The sequence below is a fragment of the Talpa occidentalis genome, unplaced genomic scaffold (assembly GCF_014898055.3).
Source record: "Talpa occidentalis isolate TD23 unplaced genomic scaffold, MPIMG_talOcc4v2.1 talOcc4.9, whole genome shotgun sequence".
Classification (NCBI taxonomy): Eukaryota; Metazoa; Chordata; class Mammalia; order Eulipotyphla; family Talpidae; genus Talpa; species Talpa occidentalis.
This window is the reverse complement of record NW_023605305.1, coordinates 53903405-53922902: the sequence shown is the minus strand read 5'-3', so window position 1 is coordinate 53922902 and position 19498 is coordinate 53903405. Positions and strand designations below refer to the sequence as shown.

The following is a 19498-nucleotide window of genomic DNA, read 5'->3' as shown; positions in this document are numbered from 1 at the left end:
TCTTTCTTTAAAAACTGTCAGGATTGGTTTGCAACCAGACAGAGTCTTGCTGCAGTTAGTTCTTGAAACGGAATTAGAATGACTATAAACTGAAAGTATAAAAATAAAGTAATTCTAGCGATTCTACTGAGGACCATCCTGGCAGTGGGGTACTATTTCCATCCTAGTCTCAAAAAACCTAACCTGAACAGGATAACCTAATAGCTAAATACATACTGGCTATTGTCCTAGTAGAGGTGTCAAGTTGACCATTTGCAAAATACCTATTCAGTGTTCAGCCAGCATTCATTAAACACTTTCAGTGTTTCAGGGACTATGCTACAAAAAAATCTAATTATAAAAAAAGAAGAACTAGTGCCTCCCCGGTGGCACAGCGGTTGAGCGCTGGGTTGCGAAGCTGCCTGCAGTCTCTGTGGTTCGATTCCCGGGCAGCAGGCAAGGGTCCCACATGGCGTGCAGACCTCTCCTGCCGCCCGCTGCTCCCCTCAGCAGTGTACTTCGGTCCTTCTGCCTGCTCTGCTCCCCGCTCTGGCTCTGGTGAATTCTCTCACCCTCCCACGCTTCTGACTGTACCCAGTGCTTGTATAAATAAACAAATAAATCTTTAAAAAATAAAAAAATAAAAAATAAATTAAAAAAAGAAGAACTAAAGGTAGCTGATGGAATAGAGCCATAGTGAACTTTCAGGAATCAACACTAAATAGCCACCAGATTTCAACAACCAAAGAATTAAATCATCAGAATAAGTGAGTCATTTAAGGCAATTCCTTTTATATAGATGGTAGGGGGACAGAGCTACTAAATGAAGCACCGCTAACCTGACCTGAAATTAGGCCACTGGTTGTATCTTGACAGTGTGACTTGAAAATCAGCATGGGGCCAAGATAAATTCAGATTCACTGGTAATTATGATTAAAGCTATAGCTCTGAGTTGCCATTGTCAAATGGAAAAGAAAAAAACAATATTTTGTGGTAGATGGAATGTTTGGAAAGGAATAACTATGTCTAAATGTACGTCACTTAACTTTTAATCATGAGTTGATTTGTATTTGTTGAGATGTTTGTTTCTCTAATAGCACAAGAATGAAATCCAAGATAAATTCAACAGGGGCTTTTGCTTTAAGTCTGCTATTATTTCTAACACTCGAATATTGGAATGGAATCCTCCAAGAGGATGAGTCTTGTAATGAACAAGAGAGATTTGTTCCCTGAGTTTTGGTGTGTTTTTTTTTTTTCATTTTTATGTAATGAGGTCTGAAAAGAATGGTTAAAATGAAAAAATGTGGATGTGCATTCCTCCCCTTCCCATTCACTTTCTCTCCACTAAATCAAGAGGTTCTTTATGAGAGATGTGATTTTCAGTAGAGACAGGGTTGTTGTACCAGAGTTAGAAAACCTGAAGGGTCTGGAAATAGAGCATAGCACTGGAGAGAATGTGGGAAATCAGCAACATGTGACACACAGCAAAATGCAAACTTGTTGAAAGATACAACCTTTCATCCTCCCACAGTAAATTTAATAAACTTTTAGAGGTTTGGAACTGGTGTCATTCAGACTTCTCAGACATATCCTTCTGATTCCAGGGGTTACTTATCATTTTCTGTTCATTAAACTTGTTACTTTAATCCTACTGTAAGAACCTATATATTACCAGGTGTGCCATATAATGAATGTTCTTTAAAATCATAATTTAAAAATCATAACAATAACCATTTCTTATAGTGATGTTATTCAAAGCAGTGTTTCTTTTCAATTAGCTTCAGAATTAATTTGTTAACACTGATTATCAATTCTGCATTAGTGTTCCTTTGGTAATTATTGCTTACCATCAAGGCTCCATTAAGTTTTCATGTTTGAAATGATGATTTGATTGATTACTGCTTGTGATTTAATGAGTTATTCTGTGAATAATAATATTTCTAGCAATATTGTTAGTGTTTTTCCAACATTTGTGAATCTACTAAACCTTGAAAACTTTATATCTATTTAAACTCACAAGAGTACTAAATGTCATATTTTTTTTCAGGTCCTTGGGACACTGATGTAAAAAATTATTAAAGGCCCTATATAGAGAAATTTACAAAATTATCATACATTTCTAAGCCAAAGGAATTTAAAAATATAAAAAAATTAACTATTTCCATTCTGAATCTGACTTTATTTCAAGTTCTTTATTTTTTAATATCCTTTCTTTTTAAATAGTCTTCCTTCTTTGAACCTACAGTGAAGGTTTTTGCCAAAATAGATAATTAGGCCACTTAGCAGTCTTTAGTTTTCAAGTTTCTTCCAAGTTTCTGTCCTGGGAATGGAGACAGATACACAGATGCATTAGTATATTAGTCACAATATGTCTCCTTAAGAATCACTGATATCAAAAGGAAAAAGCTAGAAGGATTGGATTATATAGTATATATAAAAACCTATTACAGTATCATGAGAAGGGGTTGAAAGATGGTTTTGAATGATCCATTGATCTGAAGATCATCAATCTAAGAAATGGCATGCTCAAACTTGCATCTTTAACAAGTTATGGTAATAGTTATGAAGCAAATTTGAGAGAGATGAAATTGAATCTGTAGACAAAGAGGTACACTTAGAAACCACTTCCATAGCCTAGAGAGCATATGGACCAGTTTAAATCAATGACAGTGCAATGGAGATGAAAGATACCAGATATGGTTAGATAATAGAGTCAAAACAGTTCAATAAGTAATTGAATTTAAATAATAAAGCAAAAGGAAAAGAGAAATGAGAGTAATCCACTGGATGCTGGTTTGGGAGACTTGATACATTATAGTACTGTAAACAAATAGAGAAAATAGTTTGAGAGAGAGAGGATAGTCACTAAATAGAAATACCAGGTTTACCTTTGGACTCATTAAGTTTCAGTGAAATGCTTTGGTATAAATAGGTCCAACTGTCATCTAAATCAACCAACCAGGAGAGAAGTCTCAAATTAGAAGTTTGGAAATCATGCCATACAATTCATGGCTTCAGTGAGCACTTCTAAATTTCTGGTTATAGAAAAATGATTAGATTAATTAAAATCATGGTGAAATATAGTGTGAAGTCATTAAAATTGTTTTTTAATGATAGAAGATGCTCAAAGAATAATATCAAATCAAACAAAAAATAAGCAAATTGCTTGGGCAGTAAAATCTCAGGATGTAAAAATCAGCCTTAAAATTAAAGTGGTTAGATGGGCCTCCCTGGTAGCACAAGGGGTTAAACACCACACCATGAAGCAGTCTGCACCCTCTGCCAGGGAGCAACCCACATGGCACAGCAGAACTCTCCTACCTTCCCCGCTGCTCCCCTCAGCCATGTATTTCAGTCAGTCTGCCTGTTCTGCTCCCCACTCTGTCTCTGGTGAATCTTCTCACCGCCCCCCTGCTACACACACACCTCTGGCCTGTACCACAGTTATTATATGTATAAATAAGAAATATTTATTTTAAAAAAGATAGGAAGGTGTTGTAGCACAGTGGGAGCTTGTTATGTTGAGATTCTATCCCATGTATTCTAAGCAAATGTTAAAAAAAATGTAGCCCCTGTATTCATCTTCCAGGCCACTGAAATAGAGTATCACAGACTGGGTGGTTTAAATAACAGAAATTTATTTTCTCACAATTCTAGAGATTAACAATCCAATATTGAAATATTGGTAAGGTTGGTTTCTTCTGACTCCTTAAACAGATAGTCATCTTCTCCCTTCTGTCTGTGAACCCTCTCCCTTCTCTCTGTGAACCTTCTTTCTCCCTTCTCTCTGTGAACCTATGCCCATATCTCCTCTTCTTATAAGGATGTCCAGTTATATTGGGTAAAGTCTATCCTAGGACCTCATTTACTTTAATGATCTCTTTAAAGTATGTATTTCCAAATATAGTCATATTCTGAGTACTGGGAGTTAAAATTTCAACATATGAATTGGGGTGGGAGAGACACAAATCAGCCCATAACAGGGAGTGATGTGGTTAAAGTTCTTTTGACTGGACATATGTATCCGTGAACCAAAAAGTGATTCATATGAGAACTATTGTGGTTTTTGAGAATTATGTTTCCCTTTTTATTTGAAGATAAAGCATACCTTTTTCTTTGAAGATAATGGCATAGTCTGATGGAAAATACAGAAACAAAAGTTCCTTTGGTAACTATGTGGAATGTGGTTTTGAGGAAGAAGAGGTGGCTTAACAGACTATTGTAATAATCCTGGCAAGGAACCAGGATGTTCTTTAGAACAGTGAATGTAAATCAATGAATATTAAATGAATGTTAAAAAAAGAAACATGAATGAATTCAACTAAGATTCAGTTCTATAATGAGGATACAGTTAGATATTTGTATCGAAGCTCAGACACAGATTATAGGGCTGAAGAGCTAGAATTGGGTATGATTATTACATATGTTATTTGAAACTATAGGAGCATATCCATGTGTTTTGACTAATGAGAGCAATGGACTTAGTATAGAAAATCAATATTTATGAAATAAACAGAAACTGAGCCCTTGAAGGAGAGATTAAAGTGTGGGGTGGAACAGAAGAACGCCTTCTTACAGAATCTAAGGAAGTATAGAGCTTTCATGAAGGGAATAATCAATAATCAAAGAGAGCTATGGAGGTCCCAAAAGTAAAGACTTGAGAAATCTTCCCTGGATTTGAAATTAGACAGATTTGTAGACATTGATACCAAATAGCAATTCCTTAAACTTTTATGTGTTAGGCACTAGCTACAGCACTGTAAAACATGTAATATATTTCAATTTGAGCTTCACTTAATCAACTAAGGAAAATGTCATTTTTCTATTTATAGATTAAGAAAATGATGGTTCACGGAAGTCAACCAGCTTAAGTTCAGCAGACATCAGATATGGGAATTAGCTCTAGATTTCCTTTTGTCACCAAGGCAGACATGCTTAACCACTAGTAATATTAACTCCCTAAGAGCAAAGCAGTTTTGTTATATTGGAAGATCTAGAAATCCAGAAAGCAGTGAGTTGACCAGTGAATGTTTGATGAAGAAGTAAAATAGACTGCCTTTTTCAGAAGAGAAAGCAAACAGGGACTAACTCATCTATGTAGTCAGCAATCTTCATGGTTAATACATCACCAGATGTATGGTAGATGTTCATTAGTTCAATCAATAAGAAATAAATACCAATTGAAGTAACTTTAAGACATGTATGCTAGTGGTGAAAGAGAAGGTACCAGAGATGTGTGGTGCTCACAGCCCAATGATAAGGAGCCTGTAGAGAATAAAGCTGGGGAAAAAAGCGAAAGATTTTAGAAGCCATATCCTTTTTAGAAAGGTTGATCAAGTCTGGAAGCAAGCACATAGTTGAACTTGACCTGAAGAGATTAAAACACACACACACACACTAAGGTTGAATAAATAAAATATGGAAATAATTGTGTAAGGATACATGACAAGTAGCTTCATCAACCCCACAGTGCCCTCCATATTAAACTCCCTCATGAAAGAATATCTCACCATTCCCAATGTTATTTGCTATAAAGTTTCAATAAATATATGCATGCATTTTTCTATGCCTACAATTCCCTTTTCCTCTGTGTTCCAATCTCCTGAAAAATAAAGACTCAGCTAACAGATTATCTCTTAAAATTATTTCTTGGATTCTTGAAACAGAATCTCTTACTGAGTCTCTTACTCCTCTTAATCTACTCCTTCTGTAGTGAGCTGGAGTGACTCTGGAGTGACATGGAGACCACAAATAAAACACTCCACTTATTTACTAAGGTCCTTTAAAATATTTTGGCAAATCAACAATTTTTTTTTAATGTTAGAAAACATATTTTAGAGCAGAGGAATTTCATAAGTTCATTTAGGTTGAACACAATTGCATTAATTTTCTTAACCTTTTATGTATAAAACAATATACTGTTTAATTTTTATAACTGATCAGCTAAAGACTGCATTATGTAATGAATGCATATTCTTAAATCCTTGCGTTTAATAATTTCATACATCAAAAGACACATAGACTGGAAAAGTTTATAGAATGTATTTAAAGAATAAAATGTAACTTACCATTAATGATTTAGCTATAGATTGCTGTGTTGTTTAAAGAAAGTAATTTGCGCTTGTGCCCTATCTTCAAAGCCAAACTGTATGCTGTGATATTTTAACTTTTAGCTAGTGTTTACTTGGATTGGTTCAATAGTGGGATGGGAATATTGACTGCTATATTACTCTTCTGTTAGACAATATTATTCTTGAGAAATTGATGTGAATTATAAGAAGGTCAAATGATAAGGCACTGAGATTTAAGACAAAACACCAAGTTTTATTTGTTTTAAGTTTAGACAGCTATCCAGATGCATATTTCAAATTATTCAAAAAAATGCAGTTATATTCAACCTGAGTTTACACAGCATTATTCACATCTAATTGAAAATGTAGGATATTTTAAATATAAAAATAAAATATTCTTTGTAATATTTTGTGCATGCTGTTATTTTCCTTATCTCATCAAAATAAGAATGTGAAGTTAACAAACATGTATTGGGAGGGTTACTATAATGACACAAAACAGTTATATCAATTTGTAAATAATACTTCTTTTAAATGGTTTCTTGATAGACACCCAAAATTAAAATAGAATTCTAACAAAATCTGTGAGTTAAAATACTTCACAATAATCTGTGTATGTATTGCCTGTTCATTTAACATGCAGATAGGTAATTTTTGTTAAAATAATCTATGTGCATTCCAATGTGCCTATTTTAAGTATTGAATTGCTCAACTTTTAGAACACTTGCAGTTATTCTAACATAATTAATAGTCATATGGAATTGAGGGCTCCACTTCTTGCCTTCTAGTGTAAAAATGCCTCAAGAATAATATGTTCTTATTTCATTTGTATGCAAATATTATAAAATCATATTTTCATATTTAATTGAAAATATATAAAACTCTCTAGATGAATTGGAGAAATTTCTATTGCAGTTAAGGTATTCAGTCATCATTTAATAATATATTTAACCATAATTGCATTTATCTGAGAAAACATAGTTTGCCTTGTTTTGCTACTAAATATATCCAATTTTTGAACCATTATATGATAGTAAATTTGTAGCATTTAATTTGGATAAAATGAAGGATATCAAAAGTTGTAAATAAAATATGTATGTATGTTATTAATTGAAACATGTGATTGGTGGTTTTTCTGAATGAAATGGGTGGTAAAATTAATGTAGAGAAATAGCATAATTAATTGATTCAGAATGGCTCCTGCTGAAAAATTATGTTCAAAAAGAATCTGTCAGTATAATTTGTGATCATTTGTCACTTTACAGTATATCAAATATAATGGATTCAGGTGCATAAGCTGTATAAATGACTGTCATAAAAATGCCAATTTTTAAAATAGAAAAAGATGGTCACTGAACTGATTTAATTCAAAATAACGATGGCTTATTAATTTGAGGTACTATTGTGCTTCCAAAGATGATAACTATTTTGTATGCTTTTGTTCTAATATATGCATTTATCATTTTGCATTCAAGTCAGTGATTTCTTAAAAATCTGTTTCTAGATAAAAATGGCATATGTTTTTATTAAAGCATGAAGATGCCTGACAAAAATATCTGTTTAAGTATTTAATTAAAAATAAATGAAAAAAAGGATTATTTTTTACAACCCACAAACTTTTTTCCAAACCAATTCTTTTAATATATTAAAATCTGCTCTTCTATAATATGCCCATTTTCATATATATACACACACACACACACACATATAAATATATATATATATATATATGTATGTCACTGAGTTCTTTCAGTGATATTCTGTCCTGTGAGTCTTTTTTCTCAAACACTATACAGATTAAACTAAATAATGCTACTATGATGGGAGCTAATATATTTCAGAAGAAAATTTTATAGAAGAGAACACATTCATAAAGCAAATTTGGTTATTTCCAGGAAAAAATGACCTTGAAATTCATAGTAAAGTACCATTGGCACTTTCCTTATAGTGCCTTTAACCTCATACATCAATAATCCTTGTTATTGTAGAGAGTTAATTGAAATGGACAGAAAAAACCTTGGAAGGCAAAGTTTAAGCAAGTTCATTTTCAGGAGAATGGTTTGTCACTTCATCTTTATATGAACATTTGCTTTCTCCTTTCAAGATATGCATGTTTTAGTAATCTGGTCAAATTCCACTCAGTTTAACTTTCTGCCTCTATCTAATACTTTTCCTAACCCTAGAGCTACACCTCTTTATACAAATAACTCTCGGTAAAAACCTATTTATATGGAATTACATTAAAACAAACAAGCAGTCCACGCTCCTGTACTGTAGACCAATTGGTAATTATTTTAGTCACCTTCTGCATTAGGAGTACCATCTTTTGGGCATTGAAATTGATTTTTCTCATCTTAGCATCTGAAGATCCAGAGTGTGCCCTTTGCCCAATCGCCTGAGACTATACAGTGACACCTACAACAGAGGATGTGGAGGCAGCAGTTTTCGTGCACCAGAAATGGCAGCAGCAGGAGCATCAGCACGAATAGACTTTGTAGAGGTAGTTCTCCCAAACTATATTATGAAACCAAACATTTTTGGTGTGCTGCCTGCTGATGGGGGCTGCCTTCTTACTACCTAGCATTATGAAAAATGTTTGGTCTTTGTTAAAGTTTAACAATGACATTTCTAATATAGAGAAACCTGACTTTTCCCCCAAATGTGTTCAGTTGCTTTAACTTTCAGTGAATATGAAATTATATCAATTTCAGAATTATATAAATACCCCATATTTTTGTCAATTTTTTTCATTACTTGTTATATGAAGCTGCTGTCACATATGATTTTTCTATAAATATTTTTTAAAGATTTATTTATTTATGCATACAGGAGCTGGGGTGCAGGCCATAGTCATGAGGGGTGAAGGATTTACCAGAGACAGATTGGGGAGCAGAACAGGTAGATGTATTGAAACACATTGCTGAGGGGAACAGTGGGTGAGGCAGGAGAGGTCTGCTGTGCCATGTGGTTCACCTCCCTGGCCAGGGATTGAACTCTTGCTGCAATGGCTGCAGATAGCTTCATAGTGCTTTAACTTAACCCCTTGCACCGCCAGGGAGGCCCCCCCTATAAATATATTTCTAAGTAAACCATAATAAGCATCATTTTGCAAGTCATCCTAAGAGAATTTCTCTAATCAGTTTTATTCTTCATGAACTGAATATGGTGGCCCACTGTCTCTTTCATACTCTGTAGTGATGTTCCATTGTGAACTTAGATTATTTCCAGTGACCCCAAGTCAAAATAGGAAAGACCAGTAATTGATTGGTTTTGTGAGTCCTTGCATTTTATGTAATATAATGTGAAACAGTTATTTTGTAGCTGTAAAACACATTTGTTAATTAACCACATTGCTTTATTTTGTATAGTTCAATGACTTAAAACATTTCCATTTGCATGTAAAATGAGTCTCTGTAATGATTATTTTGCAAAATAGGTAACAATCAACATAATAGATGCATTTACTTTTTAACACTTTATACATATAACTTAGAAATGATATATTTCCTGTTGAAATTTTGAAGAGTTTGAAATTCAGCATACTGAAGTCTTCACCTTGGTGCAGTAGAGTGAATTTTTCCTTCTACCTCATCTTAACTCCTTTTCGAAACAAGGCAATATACAAAGACTTTATACTAACTATTGGAACTATTGCTTAATTAAATAAAATTTGAAAGTTCTTTTCATAAAATAGGTAGATGAGCAGGATAACTGCTTTGTTCCTATTTTATTCTGTTATTTAGGAAATGACAAACTTCTGTTTTTTGCAAAATCTACACCATGGAGTTGAAATGTGCTTTTGTATGTATTTCTACCTGTTTCAGTGCATTTTCCTACATGGAATATACAAAATGCTGTACTCTTCATGGAAAGCACACATACATAGGAAAGTGGATGTTGATTTATTTTTAGTTAAAATTATATAAATGCTGATTTTCCATGAGTTCTTATAAAAATCTGTATGTAAATTTCATAAGTCTACTTAATTGAATTTGTACATTGTTTTTAATGATGTGGGTCATAGGCTAATTGACTTCTGTCATTTTTATATGTATTACATATCTCTGGAAACTGTATATTGAAAGGTATATTGATATTTTAAAAATCACAAAAGTGAATCTCAATTGCTTTAATATAAATTGTGCAGCTTCAGTGTAAGGCAATAATGTATTCTTATGAATTCACCACCTCCTTCAATCACTATTTTGGAAATTATTAAATATGTTCTGCATAAAAGTAGCTTTAAAGTTCAAAGAAACACTGCTGTTCTGCCTCTGTCATGTTCCAAGTAAGAAACCAGAATTTCCATTAAGTTTAAAACTTTGCTATAGCTGTAATTAGTCTGCTGCATCATGTGGTAGTTCTATTGGATAATTACTTTGTTGGCATGACCTTAATGCAGTAAGCCGTGTTGAGGTTCTAGCCCTATAATAAAGTATTGCAATTGAAAGCATGTATATGTAGGATAAAAGAAATTTTTGTAATGAAAGGAAATTAACAAATAATTTGAAAAACTATTGTCAAAGATGGAGTATTAAAATGCATCAGCAGAACTGATTACAAAACCAAAAGGTTAAACTAAAACATTGAATGCTTAATTCATTTTTAACCACTGTTAATGTCTAAATGTCACTGTTGGTGTTCCAACAAGTGTACATGATTGCAAATTCATACACACCGATTATGTCACTCTAATCTAATCTTTCATTCTAAGAGGATCACACATACCAATTTAACAAAAAAAATTAAGTGTGTTCATTTTATGAAGTTCTGTATTTTTAGCCAATAGATGTATTTTTTAAATAAAATGTTTAGGTAATATGTATTTGTTATCGAAATAATTTTCTATCGAACTGTATTTTAGAATATATTTTATTAATTATGCATTCACAGGTAGTGAAATGTACATGTAAAACCAGAATTTGACTAAATATTTTTTAAAGATTTATTTATATATGCATACAAGAACTGGGGTGTAGGCCAGAGGTGCGGGGGAAGGGAGGTGGTGATAGGATTCACTAGAGACAGAGTGGGGAGCAGAACAGGCAGATCTATTGAAATGCACTGCTCAGGGGAGCACTGGAAGAAACAGGAGAGGTCTGCTGTTCCCTGGCCAGGGATTGAACTCCTGCTACAGTGGCTGGTAATGGCTTGATAGCACTGAGTCTTGAAACCCTGCACCACAAGGGAGGCCCCTAACTAAATATGTTTAATAACCAAAAACTAAAACAAGAATAAAACCCACTAAAAAGAAGATAACATAATAATACTTGGTTACCCATTCTCCAGGATACCAATTCAAAAAGTCCTTTCCCTATCTCATAAGAAAGCTGTCACTCCCAGGAGCCTGGAAACCTTGTGTGCAACATACTGAATTGCCTTTCAACATTTCATTGACATCTCATAAATAGAAATTCAGTTTTTATGGCTCTTAGAAGTGGCTTAGAAAATAGAATACATCTCCCCTATGTTTCTCGAAGTTGTGGGTTTAGTAAGAATTTCATGCACTCCTCCATTCCTGAATTTTATTTTAAATCAAATTTTACCAAATAAGGCTTCTGCTGTTTTATATTTCCTTTTGAATCAAGTCTACTTTTCATAGAACAAAACTGGCAGATGTAAATTTTGTCACAAACTTATGATTATTAGATAAATTTTTAGTCAGAAACAAAATTTAAAGAAGTCATGTTAGTTGCTGTCAGTTTTATTTTATATTGTTTTCTTCTACCCCTAGAATCAATATAAGTTGGGACAAAGAATGGTAGTTTACATTTTTTTTTTTCTTGTGGCATGAAAAGCAAACAGTATTAGCAGGACAAAGGTATAACATTAAAAATGTTATTACATTAAAAAAAATTACAGGTTCAGAACAAAAGGGTTAGAACAGCCTGAGGCTGTAAAAAACACATGATTTTTCAAAGTCTCATTGAAGTAAAAATGTTATACTGATGTACTATTCACTCATCGACTTTTATTAAAATCAGTTAAAACTTCCCAAAAATGTTATGTCAAACCAATAAACCTCCCCCCTTGCATAAGATTTGATTTGATTTCAGCTGAATGGTACACAGGGAAATAACATGTGAAATTCAAGCTCTTAGTCACCTCTTCTGATTGAGGAAATTTTAGAGATAAAACAAACCTTTAATTCAGTTGAGTTGCATAAACATTTGTGTTTCAGGCACTGTGGTTAACATTAGAGACACACCAGTGGGCAGCTTCCCTTCTAGTAAGGGACAAAGATAGTATTAGAGAAGTATGATGAATGAACAGGAATGTACCTAATCCTATTGGCAAAGTCCAGGTAAGATCTTACAAAGGAGGCAAAACCTGAGGAATCTTATGAACCATAAACTGTACTTTAGCCAATGGACAGAAGGAAGAGTGCTGTTTAAAAAGGAAACATGTCACATGTTTTGAACTTGTAAAATAGTATGTGTGAGGAAGGAGTAACCATGATATAGATAGAGGAAACATTATAATAGGGGCTCATATGTTATGACTGGAGTTCATTTCCTGGGCAATGATGAAGGTTTAGGCAGAGAAATGATAAGTTAGAATGTGAGTAATAGGAAAAAAGTTATTAAGTAAGGATTCACAGGCAGCCTCCCCACCAAGGAAGCAAAGAACAAAAGCCACTCATTTTTTTTTAAATATTTATTGAAATGTGCAGCTGGGACTACATCAAATTAAAGAGCTTCTGTACAGCAAAAGAGACAGTAACCAAAACAAAGAGACACCCCACTGATTGGGAGAAAATTTTTGCACACAACGCTAATGATAAAGGACTGATCGCAAAAATCTACAAGAGCTGATGAGACTCAACAAAAACAAAGTAAATAATCCAGTCAAAAACCGGGCAGAAGAACTAAAAAGAAACTTCTCCAAAGAGGAAATGCAAATGGCCAACAGGCATATGAAAAAATGTTCAACATCACTTGTAATCAGGGAAATGCAAATCAAAAATACAATGAGATACCATCTTACACCAGTGAGAATGGCACATACTAAAAAAAAAAGCTAGCAACAACAAATGTTGGTGAAGATGTGGATGAAAAGGAACTCTCCTGTACTGCTAGTGGTAGTGCAAACTGGTCCAACCACTATGGAAAGCTGTATGGAGATTCCTCAACCTACTAAAGATAGAGCTTCCATATGATCCAGCAATTCCACTCCTAGGTATTTACACAAAGGACACAGAAACATTAATTCCAAAGGGCACCTGCACCCCTATGTTTATAGCAGCACTAGTTACAATAACTAAGTTTTGGAAACAACCCAAATGCCCAAAAATAGATGACTAGATCAAGAAGATGTGGTACATATACACAATGGAATATTACTCAGCAATCAAAAAAGATAAACTCATGCAATTTGCAGCAACATGGATGGAGCTGGAAGGGATCATGCTCAGCAAAATAAGCCAGAAAGAAAAAGAAAAATACCAGATGGTCTCACTCATAGCAGGAATCTAGGAAAACTGAATAAGGGACAAGGAAAAAGTATAACTAAAAGAAAGAAAAAAATCAAAGTAAACAAACAACTGTAAACCAGAGACACTCCTCTCAGAGGAGGTGGGGAAAGGAGGGATTAGGGTCAAAATAAGGGGAGGGTGCAATTGTATGGGGAATATAAAAATTAAAAAAAATTAAAAAAAGATTTATTGACATGTACATTGTATAACATAAAATTCATTTAAAATATGCAATTCAATAACTATTAGGATATTTACAAAGTTGTGCAATCATACTCACAATACAATTCTCAATATTTTAAATCCCCCAAGCTTCTTTGAAATCAATTCTCATTCCCATTTCAGTTCCCATTCCAACCCCAGGCACCACTGATCTCCTTTCTATTTGTATAACTTTGTCTTTTCTGAACATTGCACAAAAATGGAATCTTACAACATGTAACCTTCTGTGTCTGGCTCCTTTCACTCAGCATAATGTTCTTGTCAAATTGTTATGAGACAAACAAAAGTTTTTCACTCCCCAAAGACTGTGAACACTGAGAAAATAAGACATATGAGGTGGATATCATGTGAGTTTGGCCAAGTTGTGGAGGATACAATGGATTGGTGAACCAAGATGTAGGGACAGGATGGCATGGAAAGAGCATTCAGAGTAGAACTGCAATTGCACAGTAATGTGAATGTAAAAAACATGTCAAGATATTTTAATAACATTTTCTAAAGACTAAATCTTGATTATTTCTTCCTTCTCCTTAAAGCTTTGTAATGGGTATTTGTAAACATTCAACTTCCTGCTTGTGGTTACTGCTTTTGAGGTATCACAAGCTTTGTTAGCTTCTCGGATTAAAATAACTTCTCTAAAGAATGCCTTACCTTAGAGAAAGCCAGTAAATTATGACAGACTGAGTCCTTCAGTTCAAATATTGTCCTTGGAAAACCATAAGGTTCCATGGGGACGCTCTGCAGTCACACTGATACTGGAATTGCTTCTTTAGAATCGATAGATTTGGTTTAGGAATGCTCTTGGAGAGAAACAGACTTAGATGGCATTTGAGGTCACTCAAGCCATAAAAAAAATTTAAGTTCATTTTGTAAGAGCATACTGGCTACTGGCAAATTCTGAGTCTACTTTCAAGCTCTACCCCACTAGCTGAGAATGGCTACTGATCTGGCTACTATTGTGCTACTGAAAATAAATCAAGCTTGAGAGTTGCTCGTATGGACTACTAGTTACTGGAAAAATCCAGGATTACAGAGTGACTGATAGAATAAAAAGAATAAGTGCTGGATGGAATACACCACCACATGAATTGGGAATGCTCCATAAGTTTTAGCCAATGTTAAAATCCATGTACAAAGTGAATGAATGATTAGTTCTAGTTATAAACCCACAAAGACTGTAGAAAAAGAATGAAATTAAGACTTCTCAATCTAATTAAACCTTTTATTAAAAGGACTGGTGCAGAATTTATCTTATAGCCAGTTGCTTCAACAAATATCCCTTAATATATAAACTAGAAGTTTCTTCTTATATATACATATAGTAATTGTTAGAATACTTATCCCAAATTTGATATATTGTAAGTATTCTTAATCTGTAAACTAGAAATATCTATTATTGTGAGTTTATTTCTTATACAGAATCTTTTTATTATGTGCATTAGAGATTAGTAATTATAGGTGAGAAAATTTTTCCAATAATCACAACATCAATGTAAGCTTTTGAATGTTCAGTATTTAAAAGTAAAACTTACTAAGGAAATAGTCAAAATATATGAAAATTGATGCAAGTTATGTAGTTTAAGTATATGTTTAAATATATAATTTAAATAACTTGTATAATTAACTAATTTAAATGCTGAAAGGAGGAACATCTTAATTGAAAAGGCATTAAAAAATTCACGTGCTGTTGATGGGAATGTAAATTGGTGCAGAAACTGAGGAAAACAGTATGAAGATTTCTCAACAAAATAAAAGTAGAGACACCATATAATTCAGCTATCCTAGTTATGGGTATCTCTCTAAAGAATATGAAACATGAATTCAAAAAGATATATGCACCTCTATGTTCATTGCAGTATTATTTATAGTAGCAAATTTATGGAAAAAAGAAGTTGTGGTATAGAAAACAATGTAGTACTACTCACCTATAAATAATATGAAATCCTGTCATTTGCACTGTAACAAAATGGATGGATCTGAGGAGATTTTGCTAAGAGAAATATGAGATGAAAACAATGCCATATGATTTCATTCATATGTAGAGGCTGAAGAAACAAAGTAAGCAAACAAACAAAACAAAAACAGATTCTGAAAACAGAATAATGGTTACCAAAGGGAATAATTGATGGGGCAGCAGGTAAAATAAATAAAACACAATGGAATATAATGGAGGATTACGGGCACTTTGGTGGTAGGAGAACTGCGGGGTGAAATACTTTATTGCAAAAACATTAAGGGTATAGAAATTTTTAAAAAATAATAAAAACAGGTAAAGGAGGTCAATACTATGGCAGTGGATGGAAACTAAACTTAATGATCACAATATAGTACATATAGATGTTACAGCATAAAGTTGTACACTGAAAACTTACACAATTTTATAAACCAATGTTATCTCAATTTTTAAAAATGGTCTAAAAAATTAAGTCTTTCAATATTCTTTGGTAAATGATACATGCTAGTTTGATTACATATTTTTCTAGAAGATGCCAGAAAGCCAGTATAGCTTTTTGTGGTTGTATTTAGAAGGAAGTTGAATTGAAATGATGGTGAGTATATACATATTGTAGCTATGACATTGGCTTGAAATACAATAAAAATTAAGGGAGGATTTTTATATAAAACATTTGATCATAGAGGGGCCTCCTGGTAGTCTAGGGGTTAAGTCTGTGCTATCACTGCTGTGGCCTGAATTCAAGCCCCAGGGAGAGAGCTAGCCCACATGGCATACCCTTCCTGTCTCACCTACTGCTCTCCAATAGATCTGCCAGTTTAGCTCCCCACTCTGTCTCTGGTGAATCCTCTCACCTCCTGCACCTTTGGCCTACATCCCTATTCTTCTATGCATAGATAAATAAATAAATTGTAAAAAAAGTTTTGATAATAGAAATTGTTATGTCTACCATCAGACAATAGACAATTTTTCCTGGTTTGTAAAGATGATAAGCTTATGTTTCTTCATAATGAAGTGTATTGTGGTTGAATTTTAAAGAATGTTGAGTCTTTATAAACATTAGTGAGTCTTCTAAATGTTAGTGTTTGTTCTGTAAGGAATGATTTATTTAAAAAAAATTGTAATATAAATTCAAGGAGAGATTAGGAACAAGGGAAAAACATGATAATATGGTAAAATTGCAGGTTTTAATGATAGAATGCAAATGTATAATATCATAGGACACAGAATAAATCAAGTGGAAAGATACTTTCTTTCCTTAAGTTTCAGTTTAAAAAAAATGCAATAGTCACAACTGAGAAGAGTTTTCCTATCCTTGTGCCATGAATAGTCACTAATTAGAATGTTTGAGCATGTTTGAAATACAAGTTAAAAGCTGGAATCCCTAAGCTGATGTCAAAACTTTGTAGTCCTACAAGAGTCTACAGACCCAAGTGACTGAACTGTGAATTTATAGGAAAATGGTTTTATATGTGACTTCAAATATAACTGTACATTTAAATAGATAAAAAACCTCTGATAAAAAGAGAATCATAGATTGCTAATTTTATCAAAGTGACAAATGCATCAAGACATTGCATTATTTCCCATCGTTGTTCCAGCTGAAATCATTTTACAGCTTTGCAGTTGAATGAATGCTTTTAAGTAATAGTGTTGTAGTAAGGGTATAATTTTTATAAACAAAACCAAATGACAGTATTAAGAACAAATGTCCTTGAATTCCAGAAACATGTACCCTGAAAGTGAGAATTTCAAATAGCTTATAAATATAGTTATCTAGTGGCAAGTCCCTAATAATAAATATTTTCAGTCCCTCATTTAATTATTATATACATATGCAATTGAAAACGTAAACATTTCTTAGGATTCAGATTTATATCATCTAGATATAAAACTGAAATTTATCTAGATAGAAGATTTTAAGGACTGATATAGGTCAAGGATTGAGGAACTATGGCTTATGTTCCAAACTGGCATCCTTGTTTTTGTCACATAGCCATGTCCATTTGTTAGCATAGTGTCTGTTGCAGCTTTTGCACTGCAATGGCAGGATTGAGTAATTGAGACAGAGACTGTACAGATCACAGAGCCTGGAAACTTCTTATCTGAACCTTTGCAGATGTTTGTTGACCCCTGACATAGACTATAGTGAACTGTAGAGTACTTGCTTTTCATAAAAACATTCATACTTAAATGCTGGTCAAACCAAATAAATCAGACTAGATTTGATTGCTTGTCAACAGTGGGCAAAGGGATCATCCTGTATCAGAAAGTCACTAACTTTCCACGTAGCCTTGAGCACATTACCAGTTTTTTTCAGTAAGGAATGAGCATGTCCCTCTACTGAGGTTGCAGTACATAAGGCCAAATGGCAAATAGCAATATGTTCTTTAAGGGACTATGAGCCAGGCCAGGAAACCATGTTTAAAGTATTTATAAATTCAAGAAGCCTGAAGTAAATATTAGGAGTATAGATCAGGGCTTCAAAAAGACAAGTGAGGATAACCTGATCAAATTTATTTTTTCTTTTTATATATATTTTTTACATCATTTTTCATTTTTGCACAATGTATGCATTTTCATCTTGATTATAGCCCCCATACAATTCCAACCCCCCCACCTCCTCGTTTTGATCCCACTCTCTCCTCCCTGCAACTTAGTGTGTCTCTGGTTTATAGTTGTTTGTTGATTTTGATTTTTTTCTTTCTTATAGTTATACTTTTTCCTGGTCCCTTATTCAGTTTTCCTAGATTCCTGCTATGAGTGAGACCATCCGGTATTTTTCTTTTTCTTTCTGGCTTATTTTGTTGAGCATGATCCCTTCCAGCTCCATCCATGTTGCTGCAAATTGCATGAGTTTATCTTTTTTGATTGCTGAGTAATATTCCATTGTGTATATGTACCTCATCTTGATCCAGTCATCTATTTTTGGGCATTTGGGTTGCCCATAGATCAGTTATTGTAACTAGTGCTGCTATAAACATAGGGGTGCAGGTGCCCTTTAGAATTAATGTTTCTGTGTCCTTTGTGTATATACATAGGAGTGGAATTGCTGGATCGTATGGAAGCTCCATCTTTAGCAGATTGAGAAATCTCCATACAGCTTTCCATAGTGGTTGGACCAGTTTGCACTCCCACCAGCAGTGCAGGAGAGTTCCTTTTTCTCCGCATCCTCACCAACATTTGTTGTTGATAGTTTTTTTAGTATGTGCCATTCTCACTGGTGTAAGATGGTATTCATTGTATTTTTGATTTGCATTTCCCTGATTACAAGTGATGTTGAACATTTTTTCATATGCCTGTTGGCCATTTACATTTCCTCCTTGGAGAAGTTTCTTTTTAGCTCTTCTGCCCGGTTTTTAACTGGATTATTTACTTTGTTTTTATTGAGTCTCATCAGCTCTTGTAGATTTTTGCGATCAGTCCTTTATCATTAGTGTTGTGTGCAAAAATTTTCTCCCAATCAGTGGGGTGTCTGTTTTGGTTACTGTCTCTTTTGCTGTGCAGAAGCTCTTTAATTTGATGTAGTCCCAGCTGTTTATCTTTGCCTTCACTATCACTGCTTTGGGTGATGTGTCTTTAAAGATGTTACTGAGGTGTATGTCATGTAGTGTTTTGCCTATATTTCCTTTTATATATTTTATGGTGTCAGGTCTTATGTCTAGTTCTTTGATCCATTTTGAGTTGGTTTTTGTGCATGGTGTGAGGTAGTAGTCAAGCTTCATTCTTTTGCATGTAGCGACCCAGTTTGAGGATAACCTGATCAAATTTAAACACATATACTAGGATATTTAAATA

At 33.7% G+C, this 19498-nt stretch overlaps 1 protein-coding gene across 18 annotated transcripts in view; it reads left to right on the top strand.

Moving 5' to 3' along the window:
* The window catches only part of LRRC7 (leucine rich repeat containing 7), a 433981-nt gene that overhangs the window by 258999 nt on the left and 155484 nt on the right, over positions 1-19498 (top strand). For 2 of the 18 annotated variants that reach the window (XM_037499537.2, XM_054691292.1), the window contains one exon: positions 8409-8550. The exons of 15 other annotated variants lie outside the window; for them this stretch is intronic. In XM_037499537.2, the coding sequence (XP_037355434.1) occupies positions 8409-8415 (7 nt within the window). In that variant the 3' untranslated portion in view covers positions 8416-8550. Of the gene's footprint in view, positions 1-8408; positions 8551-19498 lie in introns of those variants that run through there. One more of the 18 variants, XM_037499534.2, reaches the window with a different exon arrangement.